Source organism: Suncus etruscus, chromosome 1 (genome assembly GCF_024139225.1).
Source record: "Suncus etruscus isolate mSunEtr1 chromosome 1, mSunEtr1.pri.cur, whole genome shotgun sequence".
Taxonomy (NCBI): domain Eukaryota; kingdom Metazoa; phylum Chordata; class Mammalia; order Eulipotyphla; family Soricidae; genus Suncus; species Suncus etruscus.
The window spans coordinates 139,637,139-139,660,769 of record NC_064848.1 but is presented as its reverse complement, the minus strand read 5'-3'; the positions used below and the strand labels follow the sequence as shown (position 1 = coordinate 139,660,769).

Sequence of the window (23,631 nt, the reverse complement as noted above, 5' to 3'; positions counted from 1 at the left end):
CAACAGGGCACACATGTTAACAGAGATTGCTTTAGCCATTTGAGATCAATCTGTTCTTTAAGAGATACATATAACACATTGGGACTGCAACACTTTATCTCTCCCACAAATACCAATGCAACCACCTTGCCCCAACTAAAGAACTCCCAAATCAGTACCATTACTACTTTCCATATCCCTGGTATCATGGGAATTTAAAAGATGAATTTGTAGGACTCAGTTCCCTACCATAAAGACAAATCTCTGGGAAAGCTAAAGTAAACTCATAGAAAGGAGAAGCAGGCAGAGCATGATAATTGGTCATTCAGAGCTTGTCCTGCATTCTTAATGTGGATATCCTCACTTGTTTTTCTCAGGTGTCTACAGAGGTGGCTCTGACTTATTGGTGAGGTCCCGGCTGGCCTTAGCAGATGGTGTGACCATGCAGGTGACTGTCAGAAGCCAAGAGGAAACACCTGTAGATGTTATCTTGGCTTCTGTGGGATGACTTTGACTGGACAAGATGGATCTGGCGTGCACATCCCTGTCAGGGGACTTTTAGGCTAGTGCATGGCCTTCCCAGAATCAGTTTAGAAACTGTAAATGACTTTGGAGAAGCAAATTACATGTTTGGCCCTGAGCCAGCAGATCAAGCAAATCTCTGTCCTCATGCACATATCTCATGTTTATTTGTTTTCTCCTTTTTCTTTTTATTACACTTGGTCAGCTTTGGTATTATAGTACGGCTTTGGGTGATCTTGAAAATCAAATACTAGCCTATACCCAGCTGCTTAACTTCATGACGTTCTTTAATTTAATGTGTGTCTGAGCGCTCCTGACAATGTTGGGGAAGTTTTATCCCAGAGGGGTGGTGGGGGAGGGGAAGCCGGAGTCCACTTTTGTCAAAATTCATTTTTATTAATAGAAAATAAACACTTATTCCAGTTTCAGTATACTTGAGGTTGCTAATAAAAATCACTGTTTTGACTAAGACAATGAAAGTGTGGCTTTAAAAAAAATATTCAGCACCATTGCTTTCAGAATTTTTTCTTAAAAGTTTCTGGAACATTCCTGTGTATAAAGTACAGGAATTGCTACGTTACGTGCGGCAGTCTCTCTGGGACAACCAATGAGAAGTTAAGCAATCATTCTCGGAGGAATCAGTGTACATTCAGCATGGTAACTTGGACTACACCACGATCCCCTCCCCTCCAGCTCGGGAGGGACATGTGTCTAAGCACTGAGGTATGAAGAATCAGTACTGTTATTTGCTGGAAAGACCAATTCTAACCACAAATAACAGTGAATCTCTGGCACAGATGCTGTTGGTCCTTAATGTCCTGTGATTTTAGGAAATTCTGCAGAATTTGGATTTAGTTCAGTTTATTCTGAAATTTAACACTTATTAGTAAGGTTCACTACTCTAGCAGAGTAAGTATCTGCTGGTTTAGTAAAAAATATATATGTGTGTGTGTGTGTTTAAGTAAATCATATTCAAAGCATACGTAAAAGACTAAACTCTAGCATACTTAGAAGACTAAATTAAAAACTAAAATCTACTCCAACAGAAGTTCTAGTTAGAAGCAGCAGAGGAAACTAAATCCAAATGTATGGCAAGGGAGACCACCCACTCTCACTTGAGGCTGTTCAGGAATTTAGAACAGTACTTGCCCTCAATGCCACTCAAGGAAAAGTGAGGCAGCGCCTCAGTCTTTAAGATCCAACAGGAGTTGGGCCAATATTTTAAAGTATTTCCAAAATTCATGGGTTTTTGTTTATAAACTTAAGTGACTGACTGAATAGCTTTTAGCGTCAGTGAGTGGTAGTGCTCATCAGAATTTCCTAATAACACAACGACAAAGGTGAGTCTATACACGTGGCCAGATGTCAGAGGAATGGGAGGTGAACTACCAGGTCCCCTCAGTCAGAGCTTCTGCTGGCATTTTACTCTACGCTGTTCACCAAGTGAGGCAGGTGGACCTTGGAAGAGAATAGTGTTTGGTGGCCAGAACCTCTGTTGGGCCTTTCTTCCTAAGGAATACACAAGAGATCAGGGATTTGGGGGGTGGGGGGGGGGGAATAATACAGGGAAGCTATGCTCTCCAGCTCAGAAGGAGTTGATGAAGCCCATATATGCATTCAAGAAGCCCATGGGATCCTCTAGCTGTGGATAGTGGCTAATGTGGTCATCCAGAATCGACACTGTGGACCGCGGCAGCGTTTTCCTAGTGGAAGAGAACAGCATGGAGGTGAACTTTGAGGCTTGGAGGGAGGGGGAGGGAAGTAAGCCAGTGGGCAGCCCCAGTTTATGCCCCCACAGTTACCAACCACACTGGGAAGAACAAACAACCAGCTTATTCACCTACTTTGGAATTAATCTCAAGCACATAGACTTGCCAGTTCCATTGATGATATATGCAGACTGGTTTTTAAATGAAATAATCCAACAGACAACAACTAGAAAATCTATCACTTTGGCAAGTGATATCAAGGCAGGATCAACTCCAGCTCCCTGAAGAAACCTGAGCTATCAGACATGTGGACCAACTCAGCAACTCACTGTCCAAATTACAGATGAGAAAAGCCCTTCCTTAACCAGGGGAGATGAGATTTGGTTTCAAATTATATGTGACTATTGGGTTGTTTCTGCTAGGCCAGGTGAAGGTATGGAACATACTTCTAGGACATAGCCAATATCTCTTATTCCAACACCTTCTGAATAAGTACCTAGAGAAAATAACCACCACCTAGAAGGCACTTTTCCACAGTGAGATTTTTCTCAGTCTTTCCTTACAGTCTGCTAAGCTGAGGTCAGTGTGTTGGCTTTTCCATCAGATGAAAGCAAACATTTCTCAAAATGCCACCACTGCCATTTCTCGGTTCACAAGGCTCATGTTCCTTAACTTTACACCTAGGAATATATTGTAGCTATGACAGCAAGTAACAGGTTGTATGAATTATGAAACTAGAAAACTAAGTTTCTTAATGACTTAATACATTTACATGAGAACATTTACAGCCATCCTTTTAGAATGTTTCCAGGATGAGTAGGTCAGAAATGTTGGCTGGAGCAACAGTTCTCAACAAGCAATCCTGCACGTCATTAGGGCAAGGAACTAGCAAAGCAGAAGCCAGCCCCTGAGGGAGACTCACCTGTACAGCTCCAAAAATTCTGGAAAGGGGTTCACAGGATCCATTGGCCCATAGATGAAATGAACTGCAAAGGGAAGAAGGGATTAAAAACAGCTCTCTCATCCACGCTCCTAACCCCAAGCCAAAATAACTCCTTTTGTCCAAGTAAGACTTTTTAGACAGCCCAATGAAACCTAGTCCATTGGGGATGGGTAGTGTGGTGCAGAAAGATACTACTGAAAGATGGGTTAAGGCACTTGCCTTGCACATAGCTGACCCAGGTACAGTCCCTGGCACCACATGAGGTCCCCTGTGCCCTGCAGAGAGTAATCCTGAGTGCAGAGCCAGGAATAAACCCCCAGCACTGCTGGGTGTTGGCAAAATAAACAAAATACAACCAACATTCATTTCCTCCTCCAGCTCTTCTGTGCCCAGGACAGAGAGAATAAGTCCCATTTAGATGCTATAAAGCCAAGCACTGGCATCCGGGAGTTTCTCTCTGGCTATAATTGACACTCAATATCAGCTAATAATTTCCTGAGCATTACTATGTGTGAGACATTGAAAAAAAGATGTAAGACATCTTTTAACCCTCTAAAAATGAGGAAACAAATGATCAGAAGCTTCATCCAGTGACCTATCCAACCTTCTGTGCCAGAGATTTAGCATGATCATGGAGCCCCTCTCACCCAGCCCTGGCAGTAGTAACAATCTCTGCAATAGCATCAGTGTTTGACGAGCTTCACTGCAGCCAGGTTACTGGGAAGAGCTTTATCAAATGAAAGCCTGTAAAAACTGAATTCTTTTTTTGTTTGTTTTTGGGCCACACCTGGTGACGCTCAGGGGTTACTCCTGGTTATGCGCTCAGAAATCGCTCCTGGCTGGGGGACCATATGGGATGCCAGGGGATTGAGCCTCGGTCCATCCTAGGTCAGCATGTGCAAGGCAAACACCCTACCGTTTGTGTGACCACTCCAGCTGCACGGTTTTTTTTTGGAAACTTGAATTCTTGATAATTTCTTTAGTATAAATATATGTCCCTGATGCACAGCATATACTGAACCCTACAAAACATATTTGTTGTTTAAATAAAATTACGATTTATGTGGGGTTTCTATTTGTCTTTGCTAAACCTGGCCACTTTTTGAAGCCCAATCCCCAATTCAGTGAGTGAGAAATACTCACTGGGAATGTTTACAGAGGCCAATGCTCCAATCCAGCGTCTTCTAAACTTCTTCCTCTGATTGATGTACTGCAGGAGACTAAAGGACAAAGAAATCAACATGAGGGAAATCAACCAGAAACTCTCTTTTTTATGGAATGCACAGCCCTGGGCTCATGTCTCAGGGAACAAAGCATGTTTTCTTAATCTCAAAGCAATTTCACATTCCTGGTATGACCTGTCCAACAAACGGACCCATTCTGTAACCCTCCATCACACCTAAACCTTCATACAGCTGGGCCATGCCTGTTTCCTGAGAAGTACAAACAAGGCTTGGGGTGCTTACTACGTATGACCCAAGCACTCAAGCCTGGCTCTACTGATGCACTCAAACATTTTACACACCACTTTTGGCGTACAAGGACTGAATCATGTGGTCTCCAGGTTGGGACTGCTACACGTCTTTGTGTAGAAATGTGTGAACACAGAGCTCTGGAGTGTATCAAACTACAAATCATATGGAAGAAGAGCCTTTTCTTGTTCCGCAGTAGGAGGTGCCACTGAACCTGGGCTGGATTCTAGTTATTTGACATAGCCATCTCCAAGACAACTATTTTTGTTCACTTCAATGATCATCTCTTACAGCTTATATTGGCTATTGGGAAGTAAAAGTCAAGGGAATTTTTTTTCAAATGGGCTGGGTTTTTTTTTTTTTTTCTTCAGTTTTTTTCTATTAAAATGAATCTTCAGGGATCCTAAGGAGGGGCTCTGGAGAGTACAGAGGAATGGTTTCCTGACTCCCAGCAAAGCCATTAATTAAGCTACACTAACTCAGCTAACAAACGCATAGTAATTGCACCTGAAATAGTTCTGGGCATCACCATCTCTATGTCCCTTATGAAAGCTGCTACATTTTCATTTGTACTAAGGCAAAGTAATCCATACAAAGGAATTATTTGTACCGGACAGTGAAACCTCTCAGTCCCCACTGTTATGAAATAAACTTGTACTAAGAAACACTAAGCTCCTTTCACAACTGAAGTCAGACATTCTGAATCATTTCTAAGAACAATGGTTCTACCAAAATCAGTTAAGTGACACTTACAAACTAAATCAGCCTTAGGATTTGCAAACTTTCATGCCCTGCAACTTATATTCACCCTAAGACTCGGACTCCCTTCTTCCTGAAAAGTACAGAGCAGATCTGGTTTTTGTTGACCATCATGGAATAGATCAAACAATCCCACATCTTTCCCCACTTCCCAGGATTTGGGGTTCAGCCTCTGGAAGCCAAAGCAAAATGTTCTCTTACCTGTCGATAACCAGGTTACCATCGTTGTTGCGGATCCCTGCCCACATATCCCACAGCTCGCTCTCGGAGGGGCGCGTGTATGGCCCGAAGACTGGGGTGAGACTGAAAGAGTCGGAAAAAGCAGGAGATAATGTGAGAAGAATTCAGAATGTCAAGTATGACTGGAACCTCAGAGGTCATGAAGTCCGACCCATAACTGATTTATGTATTCCTCCTTCTACTGCACTGGCAAATGGCCAACACCTACGCTTAAAATATCAAACTCGAGGATTTGACCAGGAATTTTAATGGCAACAACTTTTCTCACTACACTGTTCCCAGGCTGTGGTGAATCAATCTTTGCCAGGAACTTACCCTCGAGAGAAGACAAAGAAGTTCATCAAACGTGTGAGGATTGGTGAGAGCACGCCACCATCTTTCAGCAGCTGTTGGTAAAGGGGTGAGAATGAAAATTAAGAATCCAAAGAAAGAATAGCCAGGACAGCATGTTTTATACTAGGAACTACTGTAGTCAAGTAAAAGTAGTCAACTTCCCACTGAAAGGCCTGATCGCTGGTTTTTAGCATTTTGTTTCAGGGAACAATCTCATAAAAGCAAACCTTCTTCATATTTTCTCTAAAATTACTAGCCTTCTACGAACCCCTAAAAAGACATTGACCAGGTCAACTTTCATTGAAGATCCCAATTTGTTTAAAACACAGTGCTCAAAATAAACTTTAGAGCTGTGTGTCTTAAATAGTTACTGAATCTTTTATTCTCAGAAATAAGGTTTTATCTAAGGACTACTATTATATTTGCATGAAGTAAAATATAAAAGCCCATTATAGCAAGGGTGGCCCTTTCAAAAGTCCTAGCATTATACTTATAACAGTGTAAATCTTAGAAATGAAACATAGTGTCAGTGGAGTAATGCCAACCTTTTGAAGGAGGAGAGGCCGGTGAGTCTCAGGAAATATACCTATAGGAGAAGAGACTTTTTAAGTTAGTCATCTACCAAATTAGGGCAAACATGAACCCGTCATCAGGTTATCCATCCTATTCACTGTCACCTCTCTGGGACTTCCACTGACAAAAAATATAGTCTGAGGTACTTTAGTACCTAGTCATGTAATTACTTCTCCAGGAAATTCCGGAATGAGCAGGTCCAATTCTATGCCAATGGAATTATTTTTCCATTTTAAAGGTAAAAAAAAATAATAATTACAAGGTTACCCACAATGCTAATGACTAAGTGCTGTGTCCTCTTGTGTACTCACTCACACACACACACACACACACACACACACACACACACACGCCATTCTTCAGAACATAGTAGTTCTGTTCGGGTTTTCGAGACGAATGTGTTGTTTCTTTGTAAAAGTAAAAACTCAGGATTTTTCTCTAGGATCAATGGGAGAAAACCGTGATCAGCATGAATGACAGGACAGACTGCTCTCCCCATCTTTCCTTTAGCTATTAAGGACCATGTGGATATTATCACGGGCTTCAAACGCCAAGATTCATGGTACACAGAAAGAATTCTAAAGACACTAGTCCAGGGCTCATTTGTATCCAGCAAGTTTCAACTGAAACTTGGCACTACTGTCAACAGAGTTTACAAAATATATAAGAGGTATAAGGAGTATAAGAGGCACCTGTGGCTTCATGTCAAATACTGGCAAAACCTAATTGTAATTGTTGCAGATTCTACAGAATAGGATCAACATGCTTTTACTAGCCATTCCACTTCCAGACTCACCACTGGATCTGGCTGTGTGATGCACTATTTTAAAGTAATATCAACCAGTAGGATAGTAATTCTTAACAGTGTGTCAAGACGATTCATTTCCTATCTAATCTGATTTGTTTTTCTGCTTTTAAAACATTATAAGAAAGGGCTGATCTATCTCAGACCACCAAAGCAGTCACAGCACATGGAAAGGCAAAGAGGGTCCTTAGTGCCCCCCTGTGTGCTTGTGGGATATTGGGTTACCATTCAAATGTCACTGCGGTTTAAAAGATGGGTCTTCCAGCTACACCGCTTTCCCCCCCATCAAAGCAATTACCTCCATTGGACAGACAGAGACTCTTGATGGTAAGGCGGCCAGATCGATTCTGCTTGAACCTAAGAATGGGAGGAAAACACAGAGCTGATACATTTTTAAGCCTAGCAGCTACAAATTCCCCAGAGGGAGAGGCAAGAAAGAGTCCTGGAACAACAGGCTTTTTTTCCCCATCTTTTTGCCTAGTGAGACCTGCAGAACAGCAGTGCCAGTGGCTTTACTGACCTATAGAGCAGCTCCTGAGCAACAATATCTCCATAATCATGAGACAAAAGGTTGATTTTGCGGTTCTGGAGCCCCAGGTGCCGCAGAAGCGCCTCCACAATGCTGGCCTGCTCAAATATGGAATAGTGGTGTGGTCTCTGAAGAAGAGAACGCCAGATGCACAAAATAACATCATTAGCATCAATCTGTCTGACAGTCCTTCCATCCTCCCTCATCCTCAACACTCATCCTCTCTCAATGCTAACTTACCGGTTTGTCACTGAACCCAAAGCCTAAGAAATCGAGGGCAACCACCCGATGAAATCTCAGGGTCAGACCTTCCCAAATCTAAAAGAAAGAAAAGAAAAAAACACTTGAACTTTCTGATCCCCTCTTCTCTCCTCCAACCTCCAGCTGGATAAGAGATTTCATCCCTATCTAAACTTCACATGAAATTTCAATAAAGGGAAAAATCTCATGAAGTCACAATAGGCTCAAAGATGTTCCTCTTGGAAAGTGCTTTTCACCTTAATCTCTACTGAAGGAAGAACCACCAATATTTTAAGTTTGGCAATAATCCTTCGGAGACATTGAAGAGTCTTTTACTCCCTTACAGTAAATAAGGAACAGTCCTATATTTAATCTTATTTTATGAAGCAATTCAAATCTGCAAGAGCCTTCAGTGCTAAAATCCTTGATTTGGAATTTTTAAAGGCTTAGGAAGACCTAGAAGCTGATTTTATTACCTTGTACCAATCATAGCTGGATGTTGGAAAACCATGTAAAAGCACAACTATCTCAGGACTTCCAACCACACCCACAGAGTCTGGAAAGGAGAAGAGATATTGGGGTTAGAATGGATTTATCTTGAAGATAAAAATGAGTGATCTTGGGGGCTGGAGTGGTGGCACTAGAGGTAAGGTGTCTGCCTTGCAAGCGCTAGCTTAGGACAGACGGCGGTTCAATCCCCCAGTGTCCCATATGGTTCCCCCAAGCCAGGAGCGATTTCTGAGCGCATAGCCAGGAGTAACCCCTGAGCATCAACGAGTGTGCCCCCCCCCAAAAAAAAGTGATCTGGTATAAAGAACAAGAATGAATGTATACATTAATGACATTAAAATAGGAGCCAGAGAGATAGTACAAAGGTTAAGGCTCTTGCCTTGTCATCTACCCCCAGTTTAATCCCCATCCACCTCACTGTCCCTCGAGCTTGAATACTATCAGGAATGAGCAGAGCCAGGAGTAGCCCCCAAGTATCACTAGGTGTGACCCAAAATAAAATAATGAAGTAATATTGTAAAAATGTAAACTTAGGACTTTTAAGAGCATTAAAATCTTTATTTGAGCCAGATAATTATGTATTTAAAATTATAAAACATGTCTTCTATGAAATTCTTGGAGTATTGAGTTTTACTTACACATTTTTAACTATTTCCCCATATATCCCTTTGCATTGTATTAGATGTATGCAAAATATTTTTCATGGTATAAACTCAAAGAATACTATCATAACATTTAAAACTCTTTGTACCTTATAATTTATGACCCCACAAAATTTCTTTTAAGAGAGAGACCTTTTGAACACCTTAGCTAAAGCCATCTGTCCAACAAGGACTTTTCCTTACTATAGGCAAGTGAGTCCATTATCAAAAACATTACAGACTTATGGCAAGATTCTAATAGCTATCATACCATAATACATACATTTTAAAAAAAATATTTAACCAGTAAAAATTCAAACAGTAAAATGCTTTGCTAGTAGTATTAGGTTGAAATGGCTATGTTCATATATTTTCAGTGACAGTATCGATAATTATGTCAGAATTTGGTAATATGGCTTGCAAAAAATAATCAGAAGAAACTAAGAATGCAATATACTTAGGTATTTTAGTCTCAAAAAGATACAAGTAACATCCTATTTACTATTAGTTTTAAAATACGAGGAAAAAATAAGCACATGTATGAAAATTTTCATTCATCTCTATTTGAAACGTGGAAAGCAACCTAAATGACAAACATAAATAAAGCAGTATACTTACTTAATGCAGTACCATAAATGAAAGGAGGTCAGGAGCAATAATGAAAAACGGTTTATGACAAACATTTTTCGTTATTGCTCTTGACCCCCGTCCAAATGATCTTTAACAATCTTCATTCTCAGTTTCTTTACCTACAGAATGAGGTTAGTGGCATCTATTCCAAGAACTGTTGTAAAGATTAAATGAATTAATGAAGGTAAAAAATTAAAGAATTCAACACCAAGGATATGGTAATTACTTGATAAGCAATCACAACAATAATTACCATTAGCAAATTAATTTAGACAAAGGCTTCGGGTTTAAATGACATGTGGTTACACATATAACAAATAATCTTGAGAGACTCTAATAAATGAAAGTGGGTGTGTGAGTACAGAAAGGCAACAGTGGTCTTATCTATGAACTGTGCTTCAAGGACTCGGCACTAGGGGCACTAAACCAATAACTCAATACAAATCGTGGGGAGAAAAAGGAGTGAAAAAAATCAGTTCTGTAGAGATGAGGATCTGAGTATTGTGTCCCCTTTCCTCTCCTCTCCCTTCCCCATCCCACCCCATCCCCCCATTCAGCTGCCAGCTTCAACTACCTCCCCCTTAAGCACGTACCTTGGAAACATGCTACCCCCATATCCTGGAAAGGCCAGCGCCCCTGTTGAATGTACCATGTACCTGACCATATTTGGAGGGGGTGGGAGAGGAGTGTCCCTGGTTCTTACCTTGGTAGAAGATGCGCAGCCCCTTATAGGTGAAGAATTTGCCTGATGACTTCCATGAGTGAAGCGCAGGGGAGAGCTGCGGGGGTGGGATGTGCAGGTAGGCTGCCAGCAGGGGCACAGCTAGCAGCCCCACCTGGACCCACCACTCCCTCATCCTGGGGGGAAAAGCAGAGAGCAGGGGGGATCATTGCACAGTGCCATCAGCCACACAGCTGCTGCCACCACTTTCCATGGGGAACTGAGCCCCAACTGGGCCTGCTGGGAGGGGGGGGGGTGTCACTATTTGAATTTTAAGGAAAACACGGTTATCGTAATATATGATCATTTCTCTTTCAGGCCTCAGCCCCTCCCTTTGTGCTCATCCCAAGCTTGGTGAGGTTTGCATATAAAGAAAAAGATTGCAAAAGTACTAAACACCTTTTTACTAGCTTTTAAGCCACTGGAGGTGGTGGATAGTATATTTCTTTTCTTTCGTTCATATTTTCTCTAAAAGCTCTAATACATACCCACCCAGCTCTACCAGTAGTCTTTTTTCAAATCTATTTTTTGTATTTAAAATAATATTTTCTATATAGTCTTACTAATGTATTAACATCTCATGCCCTCAAGCAGAGGAATGCTCTTGATTTTTATCAAGTCTTTATTAGCCCTTGGCCAAAGTGAAAGTGCCCTTTAGCAGCACTGTTGGTGTTTGTGCTGAGAAACAGCTCAGGGCAGTCTGTGAATGGGAGTTGCATATCCCAACTATGCTGCATATTCCAGCTATAAGCAGCTTTGTTGTGAACCCATAGGGCTAATCACTTGTGTGGCAGGCAGAAGATTATATTTCTGCTTCTCTCAGCAAACTCTTGCGACGGAATTAAATTTCCTAGGACTCCCTCCCTGGGTAGGGCAGAGTTCACACACACTCCATGGGAACAGATCTAGAAGAGTGTGGATTTGCACACCTAGACCTAAAGATCCATAGTAGTGAGATTAGAAGCCCCACCCTCTCTGTCCACCTGGGGAGAGAGCAAAGAGAAAGTCCTCTCAATATGTCATATTTATTATTTACATAAAAAACACCTACTAAAACTAAATCAAGAGTTTAGTCAAGACAACAGGTTTATAAATAAGGGACAGGGTCAGGGCACTGGTGCAGAGATGGCAGTGCCCAGACCTGTACCTTTCACCTTATTACCTAAAGATCCGCCACAATCCTTCCCCATCTCAAACTCACAGGATCCTTTTCAGCTCTAAGGGCAAAAATTCTGTGATTCCACACTGGCATTACAACCTATTTTGCCTATTTATGCATCACTAGGGTTATCTACACACACACACACACACACACACACACACACACACACACACACACACACACACACAAATTCTGTGATTCCACACTGGCATTACAACCTATTTTGCCTATTTATGCATCACTAGGGTTATCTACACACACACACACACCATCCATGAAACTGATCCAGTAATTGGTTTCAAGCTCTTAAGACATTCTGGGGAGAGTGTCCCAAAAGTGCTCAATTTGCACCCCTCACTAAAGCAGGCTTCTTGAAAGGATGAGCCAGACTGAAGCTCCTTTACAGCCTTTTTTCGCACAATCTGCCCTATGCTTCGACTCCCATATGTCCTTCCTCTCGGGCATTCATCCCTCCAGGTCCCTGGCTCTGCGGCTCCTTCATTCAAAAGCTCCAGTAGCGGAATATCTGCAATGACTCAGCAGAGGTGGGGGGAGATGGAGGGGCAGCGGCCCCTCCCCAACCCACTTCCACCCATAGAGTCCAGCCTTGCTCCTTGACACCCCCCCCCATACTGCACCTCCCTTGCAGACCATACCAAGACCGCAGAGGCAATGGAGTGGGAAGCTGCATTTTCTGTCTTAATGACCGCAGTAAAGACTCACCTCCTGTAACAACCAGGTTGGAGAATATTTTTTTAAGTAGGGAGGTAATTTAGCAGGCAGTGGGTGTAACGTTTTAAACATATTTTAATAAGAAAAAAAAATCTCCATTATTTGGTTAGCTACAAGCACTGGCACTAGGAAAACTAAACCCTAGTATCAAACCTGCAAACAAATCAACCTCTTGGAGCTCTTTTATGTCTTCCTCTTGTGAGCTGCAATCTGTAAAAGCTCTGCTCTTAACACCACCAAACCTGAAGACCACTTGGTTTAAACCACAGCCAAAAATCTGGGTGCAACACCAACACCACCGCGGCCGCATGGGCTTGGCGCCATCTCCTGGGGTTCGGTACAGAGCCTTGAGACATACTTACGCCTGGCGACAGATGGGGCACGCCACTCCAGTGCGGGGACTCCCCCGCGCCACGGAGCTCCAGGGCGTCCCGACTTGCTGCAGCGAAGCTCGGGCTCCAACAACTCGCGCGCGCCCGAAGCCTGCAGCGTGCACCACGCGCACGATCCTAAACAGCGCCTGGGCAACGTGAAGGGTCTCCTTCCCACCCAGCCCAGCCCCCCAATCCAAGGCGAATCCCGCCAGGGCAGAAAATATGGAATCGCGCAAGGACAACGCCAAGGTCTCGAAAAGAAAAGACCCGCTGCCCGAGGGTCTAAAATTCATGAATTGTGCCAGCGACCTGCATGCAATGTGCGGGGATCCTAAAAAGAAAAAGATAAAAATCACGAATCACACCTCGGTGATGCGGAGGGTCTAAAATTCCTAAATTCTACCAGGGTGACCGCAGGGTCAAAAAAAAAAAAAAACCTTAAATCGCACACAGGACAATGTCGGGCTGTAGAATTCTAAATTGGCGCCAGGACCACAGCAGGGTCTAAAAAAAAATCCTAAATCACACGACGGTGATGCCGAGGTTTAAAGACTCGATTTAAATCGCACGGGACAGGACGTTGTTGTCCGGGTCTAAAAAGAAACCCTAAAATCGCACCAGGGCGACGTCGGGACCTAAAATTCCCAAATGGCGCTGGGGCGTCGCCACCGGGGTCCGCAGACCCGAACTCACACCAGGGTGACATTGGTGATGTCTAACACCCCTAAAACCGGATAACTACCCCAGTAGGTCTCCAAACCCCAAGATACATCAAGGCAAAGCGGGGTTTAAAGAAGAAAACCTTAGATTGTGCCCAAAATCACACTGAGATGACACTGGCAAAGGAGATGGTGTATCCCCGGGGTTTGCGCATTCGGAGTCCCGAGTTTGGAGCCTGTCACGGGGCGCGCAGAGGGACGAGCCCTTTCCAAGTGGACAGCACGGGCTGCCAGGACGGGACTGCCACCCTCCCTCTCTCCCTCCTTCCCATCAGCACCGCCACGTCCCGTCCCAGGAATCGATTTCCCTCCCTCGGGGTCACACACCGCAACACGCCCCACAGGCCCCGGCGGGAGCGCACCCAGCTCGCCCAGCGCGGCCACACCCCCTGGCACCCTCCGCGCACCCACCTGCGGAGGCGATCTCGGCGCACCATGGCGGCGTCCTATCCCATGCCGTCCGCGCTCACGCTCCCACCCGGGGCACCGGACGCCTCGGCGCCCGCAGCCACGCACGCAGGCCGGCCGAGGGCGGCGCCGCCTCGGCAAGCGGTGAGCCACGGGGGAGCGCGGCGGGCGGGCGGGCAGGCGGGCGCTGCGGCACTGCGCAAGGCGAGGCGCGGCTGCCGCAGAGGACTCGCTGTGCCGCTGCGTGCCGTGCTGGGGAGCAGCGCCGGGAAGGGCTGGAGTGGTGGCCGCCGTGGTGCCCGCTCGTGGGCACCGACTTTTACAGCCGCCGAGCCCCGCCCCCGGCCCGCCCCCTGCGCTGCGGCACTCCCTCCCCTTGCCGCAGTCACCGCCCTTCCCGCAGCCCCGCAGCCGCTGCAGGGCTGGGGCGCCCCCTCCCCGCGGCTTCTCGGCCGAGCACGTTTCGGGGTGTCTGCTCCCGCCAGCACCAGGTTGCACCCCTATGGCTCCCCCACAGTTCTGAACCCCCCACTTCTACCACAGACATTCTGTCTGGGCGTATGGCCTTGCCGCAAGAAGACCCCTAAAAAATCCCAACATGCGCCCCACTTGGGCTCATCATCAGCCAATTCCACGCGCTCCACACACACACATACCCAAGTGGCCTCTTGGCCGCAGGCATGATGGTGTTCAGGACACTAGATTATGGCACCTACTCCCACCCCATACCCGAAGTGTGAATGTGGACCCGCCACGGTCCCCGTGTGATGGCCACAGTCCTCAAAACGTTTGCCCGACTCCTCCTAGGTACCTAACGCCAAGGGACCACAAAAGGGCATGACCAAGGGATACAGAACGGACAGCACATCGGCAAGTCCACAACATGCATGGGCCGATACAGGGCGGGCAAAGGGGCACAACTTTTGGAGAGTATTCACGGATGCCCAGTGCCACCAGCACCACGGCAACGCGTACGATTCCTCTGCAGCAGCGTGACTAGGGCCACACGCCTGAGCCCCGCCGCAGGGAGCCCTTGCTTGGCACAGCTCCGACCTGCACCAGAAAAGAATGATCATCCCAGACTCAGGCTGGGGTCCTTCTGTATTTGCGACCGAATCGCAATCCATGAGCTCCAGGAGAACGGGAAAGTGGGATTTTATTTTTAATTTTTCGATCCGGACACCTTGAAAATAAGCCTATTTCTCGCGCTTTTTTTGGAAAGCGTAGAGATTTGGGCTCATTTTTCTAACTATAAATTGGAAGCTGCAAGGCGAGTGTGTGCAAGCAGGCTGCAATGGAGCCAGGCAGCAAGCACCACGCAGGTCCTCTCCAGCAGGGGCGCTGCCGGCCTCTCTTCCACCCCGCTGTAACCGGGCCTGGCCGCAGCGCAGAGCGTAGAAAAGCACAATTCAATTCGCTAGATGCGGGTTCGCTGCAGCGCCCCGTGTGCCCACCGGGTCACCCACTGCAAAAACCACCGTCCACCTACAAGTCATCAAAACACGTGGGGGTGGGGAGGTGTCACTCAGAGTCCATCTTCTCCATGTCTAAGAGTCATGCACTAACGCTAGTTTTAGCACCTACGTATTAACTGGCCCAGATACACGAATAAATGAATGAACGAACGAATGAATGAATGAAAAGAATGAGCCCACCCCTAGCTCGGAGCGAGATGCTAACCAATGGGTGAGGAAAGCACACGCTACAGAACTGATGCTTCGATTTCAATACCCCCCTTTCATTTGGCGACATTGTGACAGGTTGCCTTCCCTCCTCCCCCTAAATGCGTAAGGCCCCACAAAGGCTGAGCCCAAGTATTATTCACCTTTTTGTGTCCCCAGAGCCCGCCACGGTGCCAGCCACAATGCAGGCCCCTAATAAATAGTGCATGAATAAGTACAAGAATTTGAGGGCGCACAGGGGAGGAAGTAATTAAGGGGAGGGGGAAGGGCTGTCTTGAATGATGAGTAGACATTTACCAGGAGACAAAGAGCATTCTGACCTGAGCCGATTGCGAAGGCAATCGCCAAGCACAGGAGGTGCAGGACCGCACTACCTTGGTGGCAACTGCAAGTCCATTGGTCCTCGGTGCGAACAGATCACAAGATTAAAAAATGGTGAGGGGAGGCTAAAAGGGTCGTTTTATCTCAAGAAGAATGGAATCTCTCAGGATGAGAGAAAGAGGGAGGGAGGGAGAGAAGGAGGGAGAGAGGGGAGAGAGAGAGAGAGAGAGAGAGAGAGAGAGAGAGAGAGAGAGAGAGAGAGAGAGAGAGAGAGAGAGAGAGAGATTATATTCTTATGACCCAGATGGTTACTTGACCAATTTTAATCGCATTCACTTCATTAGTGGTGGGATTACCTATCATAACACGCCTCCTTTTAGAGACTGCATTTGGGGGCAAAATTGAAACAGGTCCTTTATACCGAGGAAAAGCTGCCTCCGTTTCCACTCGAGACCACATTGAACAAGCCTCTATGGGTTGAGGTGGTTTTGCCTTCTGTCCATGGGACTCTTAAGTCCCACCCAAACAATTCCACCCTTTCCTTCTCACCAGGCCAGGAGCCGCTGTCCCAGATAAAGGCAATTTTACATTGAGCGGGCAGAGTGTGCACAAAGAATCTTATTCTGAGGATCTAATTCTGAGAGTCATAAACATGTCTGCTCAAGTGGAAGGGACAACTGTGGTCTGGCAGGTTCACGGAGACCAGAGGTATTATGAGAAAATCCACACTCAGTGAGGACCCCCCCCCCCCCATACCCTGAACAGCCAGATTAAGGAAAACTGTCCCACCAAGGACATCTTAAAGTAAAGTTGAGATGGAGCAATGCCTGGGGACGGAGGTTCCTTAGGAGGAGAGCCTCAGTGGGGGGGCAGAAAGAAGTGTGAGAAAGGAAGGGAATGCAGTGAGAAATGTGCCTGGTCAAGGGAATTTGCTTCCCAAAAAACCCAGAACGAAAATGCAAGTGGCAAGGGTCTCAGGAACCGAAGAGTTAATGATTTTTCTAACTGTGCCTGTCTTCTTGTAGCAGCTTCCTCTACCAGAGAATCTGGCCCAGAGTATAAAACACTTGGGGCGCCTGAGAAAATATGCCACCAGACATAAATCTTGCAGCAGCCACTGGCTTGCACTCAGTACCCCCCTTTCCATTCCCGGACATAGACCCCCACTCTGAACTGGTACTTGAGGCAGCAGGCTTCCCTCCCCTGAAGCTTTTCAGACAATCCTGCCACATTCCAATTATAAGACAGTGGCTCCAGCATAAGTCCTCGGATTCGTGCAAACATGCATGTAGAAAGCTCTGCACTGATTAGCTGAGAGGTACCACAGTGAAATGAGATCCGCAAGACCGATAAGCCCGGCTGAAATCATCCTGTTTTTGAAATTGCAGTTTAAGACCCCAAAAATCACATACATGTATTTATGGAGACAATAGGGCAGAATAGGAAAATGCTCCATCCATGCACCATAAGGATCAATGCAAATAGATTGCAAGAAGTTAAAGATGGGAGCCTGCTCAAGATAAAGACACTGTAGGTCTGAGCTGCCACTGAGTCCCTGTGATACGATTCCCAAAAGCCGGCTACAGAGTGAAATGAGAGAAGTCCCCAGAATTCACTAATCCTGCTCTATTCTGCTAGTTAGACCTCACAGAGAGTTTGTGATTGTCCTCGGTGGCTGACAGGAAGACACACACATAGACAAGCATGAATTTGTTCAAAGGGGAACAACTAAACTGTCCTGCAAATTCTGTCATTTGACCGTACAATAGCTCTCATATTTAAGCTCCCACTATTGTATGGATCCTAACCTAATTTAGCCTTAATCCTCATAATCACTCAGCTAGATGAGTATTTTCATCTCCCTCCCCCCCCCACCAAGGTAAAGATACGGCAGCTTAGGCACCAAGTGATAGTATTAGAAATATGAAGGGGCCCAGGAAATGAACATAGATGTCTGGCTCCAAAACTGGCGTTCTTTCCACTACTCCACACTGCCTCCCTGTTTAAAACCACTGAGCATGTTGAGTTGAAAGAAAAGAAGCCTTGTGGAGTGAGTCGAAGAAGGAAGTGTGTTCACAATCCTCAAATATTTGTGGAAGCGGCATTAGACATTTTGTTCTGTAGGGCTCCAAAGAGTGCAATTGTAGAAAAACAGATGTGGACTCAACATAAAGAATTTCCCAGTAGTTGGGAGGCTGGGCTAAGAGCAACTCAGAGGCTCTGCCATTTTGGAAGGGGATAAGTTTCATTGCTCTCAAAGCCCAGGTTGGAGAGATCTGCCTTTAAATGTGCTTTAAGGTCTTTTCCCAGCTGATCTAAACTAAGGTCGGGAGTGATAATGGAACTTGACCCAACTGACTTTACTAGTGAGAGATCAAATCCACAAAAAATTTTCCTCATTCCTCATCCACCAGCCTAAGTTCTTTGTTATCACATGCTGCTTCATAGGCAAGAAGAATTGAAGAAACTATCAGTACAATCACATCAACTTCCCATTCACCCAGATTTAACCAAGATATTCATTCCAAAAGTGACTCAGTCTTTCTTGCTATCCTGCCTCATTTTGAGCCAAAAAAAAAAAAAAAAAATCAACTGCAGAGAGTTCAAAGATGGTAGAGGGGAGAAGCAAGTAAGCTGAATCATAATCTACTGGTCAAACAAAAGTTAACCTTCAGGGAGAGTGCTCTTAGGTTCATGAGCAGTACCAAGGACTACCCCAAAGTAGTTTTAGACAGACACCTCTAGCTTTGTCCCGGGTGGCCCTAACTCGGGGTCTGCCATAACCAAATCCACCACCCATCAGTGCCTCTTGTACACAGATCCTGAGGTCGCAGGGCTGAAAGCAAATAAAACAAAACGAAATGAATTCTTCTTTATGCCGCTCTTTACTTTCCACCTGCATCCGCTTAACCGCCACTCTCCCTAAGGAACCCCCTCTAGTCTTTGTATCTCCTAAGGAAGAAAGGGCGATAGCACACAATTCACTTTTCCATTTTGGGGAGAGAAAAGAAATGTTTTAATTAAGGGGGGGGAGAAAAAATAGGGGGAAATATATATATATTCTTTGCATATTGGCGTCTTCCTCCATCCAATGTGGAGGAAGGAGTCAAGCCCGAAGCAGGTGGTCCGCTCTTCCTCGGCTGCCCGGTCCTCTTGCACTCGTCCAGTGAGACTCGGGGCGCCCCTCTCGGCCCCCACCCGGCCCCTTCCCTTCCCTTCGCCCCGCCCCGCCCCGGCCGAGCCCGGGCGCCCGGGTGAGGCCCGCGTGGCCGCCGCCGCCGCCGCCTTCCTAGCAGCGCGGGGTCCCCGGAGGGGGGCGCTGCGGTGGGCCACCCCAGGAGGAAGGCCCAGCTGCCATCTGCTCTCGCGGGCGACTCCCCGAGGTCCCGGGAAGCGGGGCGCCAGGCCTCCTCGCCCACGTGGCCCTCGCGTGGCGCCAGAACCTCGTGTGGCCGCCCGAACCCCGGCTGGGCCCAGCGCGCTGCCACGTTGCCTCCCGCCGCCGGCCGGGGCCAGGCATCGCCACCAGCTGGACCCCCGCAGTGGGGAGTGTGGCCCACGCAGCCCCCCAAAACAGGGGTCCATCTTCCAAGGCGCTGGGAGGGAGGCCTCCACCGCACCTCCGTCCTTACCTGACTCAGGTAAGACCAGGGCTACAAGACTCCATGTTGGGGGGAAGTGACGGCGCATGCGCCTCCGGTGGCCGGAGGCTCCCGGTCTCCCCCCCCCCCCTCCCTCCCCGTCCCCAGGGACGACCCGGCCCAGCCACCGAAAACCCGGCTCCGGGCTAGAGCGTCGCCACCTCGGCGGTCGGCCCCGCGCCCCTAAGCTCGGCATGTGCTGCCGCCTTCTCCCTGGCGGGCGTCAGCGCCACCTATGGCAAAGGGTATGAAATGGCAGGTTGGCGCCTTGGCTAAGGTAGAGGCTCCCCCGAAGGACCAAATTGACCTCACACCTTCTTGTTGCGCTAACCTGTGGATCTCAGCTCATCAAACGTCCACATCTCCATCTCTCTACCTCGTCTTCCAAACTGGGAGTTCAGAGAGTTGCTGCTTTCGTTCAAGAGTCATAAGAAAAAAGGTCAAGAAGGTTAAACTTAACTTCAGTCCTGGCCTTACTGCGAAGCCACCAGCTGGCCCCAACACCTGAGCTGCCTTCTTTCGTTGTTCCCTACTTTGGTCAATGTCCTCACCAGCTGCTTCGTTTCCCCCACTTTTTCATCATCGACACTCGTGGTCTGATGGAAAGAGGCTGAAGCTTCTGGAAACCTTGTGGTGGGATTCATTCTTTTGTGTTTTCACTCCGTCTTTCATCCTACCTCCCAGGTAGTTCTTGATTACTCGCCTTCATTCATTCATTCCCGTCAGGACTTGGCCTAGTTGGGCCTCATTCCCTCTCACCTGGACTCCTGCCTCCTAATTGAGTTTCAGCGCTCCAACATCAGACCTTTCTGATCTGTCATCACACACCTACCAAAGTGTTTTTGTTTTCCTAAACTGCAGAGCTAATCACACTTATTTTCCTCTTAATCAACTTCATACTGCCCATGCTAACTTCACTTACAAGGCATTACCAAAACATTTCAAATGCTGATTCTTGCCTTCCTCTATATATTTCTCTTGCCATTTCCACCTTGCCCACCTCTGAACATTACTACTTGCAACATTTCCCCCTAAACACCATGCTGTTTCCTTATACGTGCCCTTATTCATGTTCTTTCCCTGTAAAATAGGCTCTTCCCAACTTTTGTCACCTCCAAAATTTATCCCTCAAAACTCAGCTAAGTTATCACATCATCTTGCACGCCTTCCTTGAAACCTTCCAACAAAAATAATCACCCCTTTCTGTGTTATCTCTGTCCTCTGTACACACTTCAAGAGTTTCATTTATCACACTGCATTGTGATGACTTTTGAATATCTGTCTTGTCTCTCCTACCACATTGCTGAACTCTTGGAGGACAGCGACCGCATCTCATTCATTTCTGAGTCCCCTGTGCCAACCCTGAATTTTAGAATTGTGATAAGAATGAATAAAGTACACATTTATTGATCAGACACTATGCTAAATGCCTTATGTACATTAGAATCTATAATTCTGGTGATAGCTCTGTGAAAGAAGAACTATTCTGTTACCCCAGTTTTACCAATGAGAAAGCTATGGCTTTGAAGGATAAAGGAGGAAATCAAGGTTGCTGAGCTGATGGATTGTGGATTTAAAGTCAGATATATCTACTCGTGTTTATCAATTCATTACAATGATTTGTAGAATTAAAATATTTGAAAAACCATACATTTTAAAATATTGCTTATAAAATATTTATATTTTATTGAGGCTATAAACAGCAGTACACAGGTGACCAAATGATACCAGGAATCAAATCTATAGTCACACACATATTAGCTATGTGCTCTACACTTGAGCAAGCTGCCCAGTGCTATAAAACAAATTTTTGTTCCTAATTTTTGGGTCACACCAGAAAGTGCTCAAGGGTTACACCCAGCAGTTCTCAGGGGACCTCACGGTGATAGTGATTGAACCTGGGCAAAGAATATACTCCCGCCAGTCTATTGGTCTATTGAGCTATCTCAGCTCCAAAACTAATTTGCTTTTTAAGGAAAAACAATTTTTTTCTACTCTAGTGGATGGAATTAGAGTGTTCTCATTTAAATGGTAAAGAAGGCAAACAAAATTTCTTTGATGTCTGGCTAAGTGACAAAACAGTCTTGTTATTTTGTGGAATCTGTTCTTATTATGTGACTGTTGTGAATATTTGTGCTAAGAGATTGATCTGATCTGTTATAAATCAAAGTAAGTGGGTTTTTTCCCAAACCCTTTCTTTCCCTCCAAAAGGGAAAGGGAAGAAGAGAATTTTTTTTTAAATTTTTATTGGATCACTGTGAGATACAAAATTAAAAAGTTGGTAGTAGTTGATTTTCTTTTTTTTTTTCTTTTCTTTTTTTGGTTTTTGGGCCACACCCGGCATTGCTCAGGGGTTACTCCTGGCTGTCTGCTCAGAAATAGCTCCTGGCAGGCACAGGGGACCATATGGGACACCGGGATTCGAACCAACCACCTTTGGTCCTGGATCGGCTGCTTGCAAGGCAAACACCGCTGTGCTATCTCTCCAGGCCTGGTAGTGGTTGATTTTCAATCAATGTTTCAATACCCATCGCTTCACCAGTATTCATTTCCCACCACCAATTTCCTACCCATTAAAGAAGAGAAATATAAATTGAAAGTCACCATGGATTATTCAAGAAGTTACCAGAGATGAAGACACTGTTGTAATGTGAAAGATGAGTGAGATCTGATGAATTAATATGTTTATCACATTTTGACCATACAGGTTCTAGTAGTACATAGGAAACACTACATCATGCTACACTGTATCACTAATGATTATTATTGTTGTTATTAAGAACTGAAATATCCTTAATATAGTGGTAAACGCAAGGAAATGTAACAAAGGAATGATACAACCATGAGAAAAGATCTATGGAAGTTTCTCCAGAAGCAGTAGGAGAATATCTTCCAGCAAATAGGGGAGAAGGACAGAAAAGCAAGACAGCACCCAGACCATACAGGACTGAGAAAGGGAGGAGTTGCCAGAATCAGAGCAATACCACCCAAACTCTGAAGAAACATTCAGTGGCAGATGAAGTTTCTGTTTCTCAGAATAGTTTCCTCACAATTCCTAGCATTCTTTTGCCCCTAGATCCTTGGCCACAGGGCTAAAAGGAAGACTTTCATGGAGACTGATCTAAAAATATGGAAGAATGAAGAAAAGTGGCTAAAATTTATGATGATGTGATCCAATTTCCACACCCCCTCACACTCTCCCACTGCTTCCAGAGTTTAAATCCATTAATAAAGACTTCTGAGAGAAAAACTACATTCCTAGCCCATAGACTCTAGTCCCTTCATTGAGAGAAAAGAGATTTGGGTACAGACTTAGCGATAAGTGTAATGAGTGAGAGAGAAGGTGTAGGCCATGTGGAGGTTGTTGTCCAACTTGGCAAGCATTACCCAAGAAGACCCACCTTTTCCCTCCAAAGCTTTGCCAGCTGTCTAGCACACTGACATAGTGTTTCCCAAGCCAAACAACATGGACCGTTGCTTAAAAGTCTACATTCTTTACCACAGGCCATTAACTTTATATGTAGGCAAAACATATTTATGTTCCTCTCGTTCTTCAATAAACAGAGTAAAGAAACTTTCTGGGGCTCGTTCACTTTGGACGTGTGAAATGAGGGCAGCTGTTCTGATGGGAATAACTAATGAGACACATAAAGGGGTGGAGAGAGTTAAATATTAAACAGAAGAACACTGTTGGTAGAATTAAAAAGATATAACTCTTTCAGAGTGCATTTTGGCAATAGATATCAAGTCTGACTTTGCTAATCTACTTTGCCAAAATTACCCTATCTGTATACTCTTTAACATATGTCCAAGGATGAACAATGCTAAATTTTGAGGAGGAGAAATCTCAACAAAAAAGAAAACTACATGGCCACCAAGAGGGAATCATGAGGAGATCATGTAACCTATCAGGCTTCTTAATGTACACGGAGAAATAATATTTCAAATTATAATACTACTTGTGTAAAAGCACCTATGTACCAATA

At 45.4% G+C, this 23,631-nt stretch overlaps 2 protein-coding genes across 2 annotated transcripts in view; one reads left to right on the top strand and one right to left on the bottom strand.

Moving 5' to 3' along the window:
• COPG2 (COPI coat complex subunit gamma 2) overlaps nucleotides 1-980 on the top strand; it is a 103,847-nt gene extending 102,867 nt beyond the window's left edge. Inside the window, exon 24 of the mRNA XM_049774318.1 lies at nucleotides 357-980. Within this exon, the coding sequence (XP_049630275.1) occupies nucleotides 357-487 (131 nt within the window). The 3' untranslated portion in view covers nucleotides 488-980. The remainder of the gene's footprint in view (nucleotides 1-356) is intronic.
• Nucleotides 877-14,142, bottom strand: MEST (mesoderm specific transcript). The gene is made up of 12 exons (XM_049775148.1): nucleotides 14,005-14,142; nucleotides 10,589-10,743; nucleotides 8,581-8,660; nucleotides 8,105-8,182; nucleotides 7,856-7,992; nucleotides 7,634-7,692; nucleotides 6,503-6,543; nucleotides 5,940-6,010; nucleotides 5,586-5,687; nucleotides 4,297-4,373; nucleotides 3,133-3,196; nucleotides 877-2,204 (listed from the first exon to the last, which is right to left on the bottom strand). The coding sequence occupies exons 1-12, from the start codon at nucleotides 14,028-14,030 to the stop codon at nucleotides 2,087-2,089; spliced, it is 1,008 nt and encodes a 335-aa protein (XP_049631105.1). The 5' UTR covers nucleotides 14,031-14,142; the 3' UTR covers nucleotides 877-2,086.
• Nucleotides 14,143-23,631: the final 9,489 nt, after the last annotated feature.

Excerpts from the sequence above, each read along its gene's own strand:
- MEST (XM_049775148.1), bottom strand. The coding sequence starts at position 14,030 with ATGGTGCGCCGAGATCGCCTCCGCAG. Across the intron at positions 7,993-8,104 it reads TTGGGTTCAGTGACAAACCG|AGACCACACCACTATTCCAT; the intron begins GTAAGTTAGCAT and ends TCTCTTCTTCAG. Across the intron at positions 2,205-3,132 it reads GAATTTTTGGAGCTGTACAG|GAAAACGCTGCCGCGGTCCA; the intron begins GTGAGTCTCCCT and ends CTCTTCCACTAG.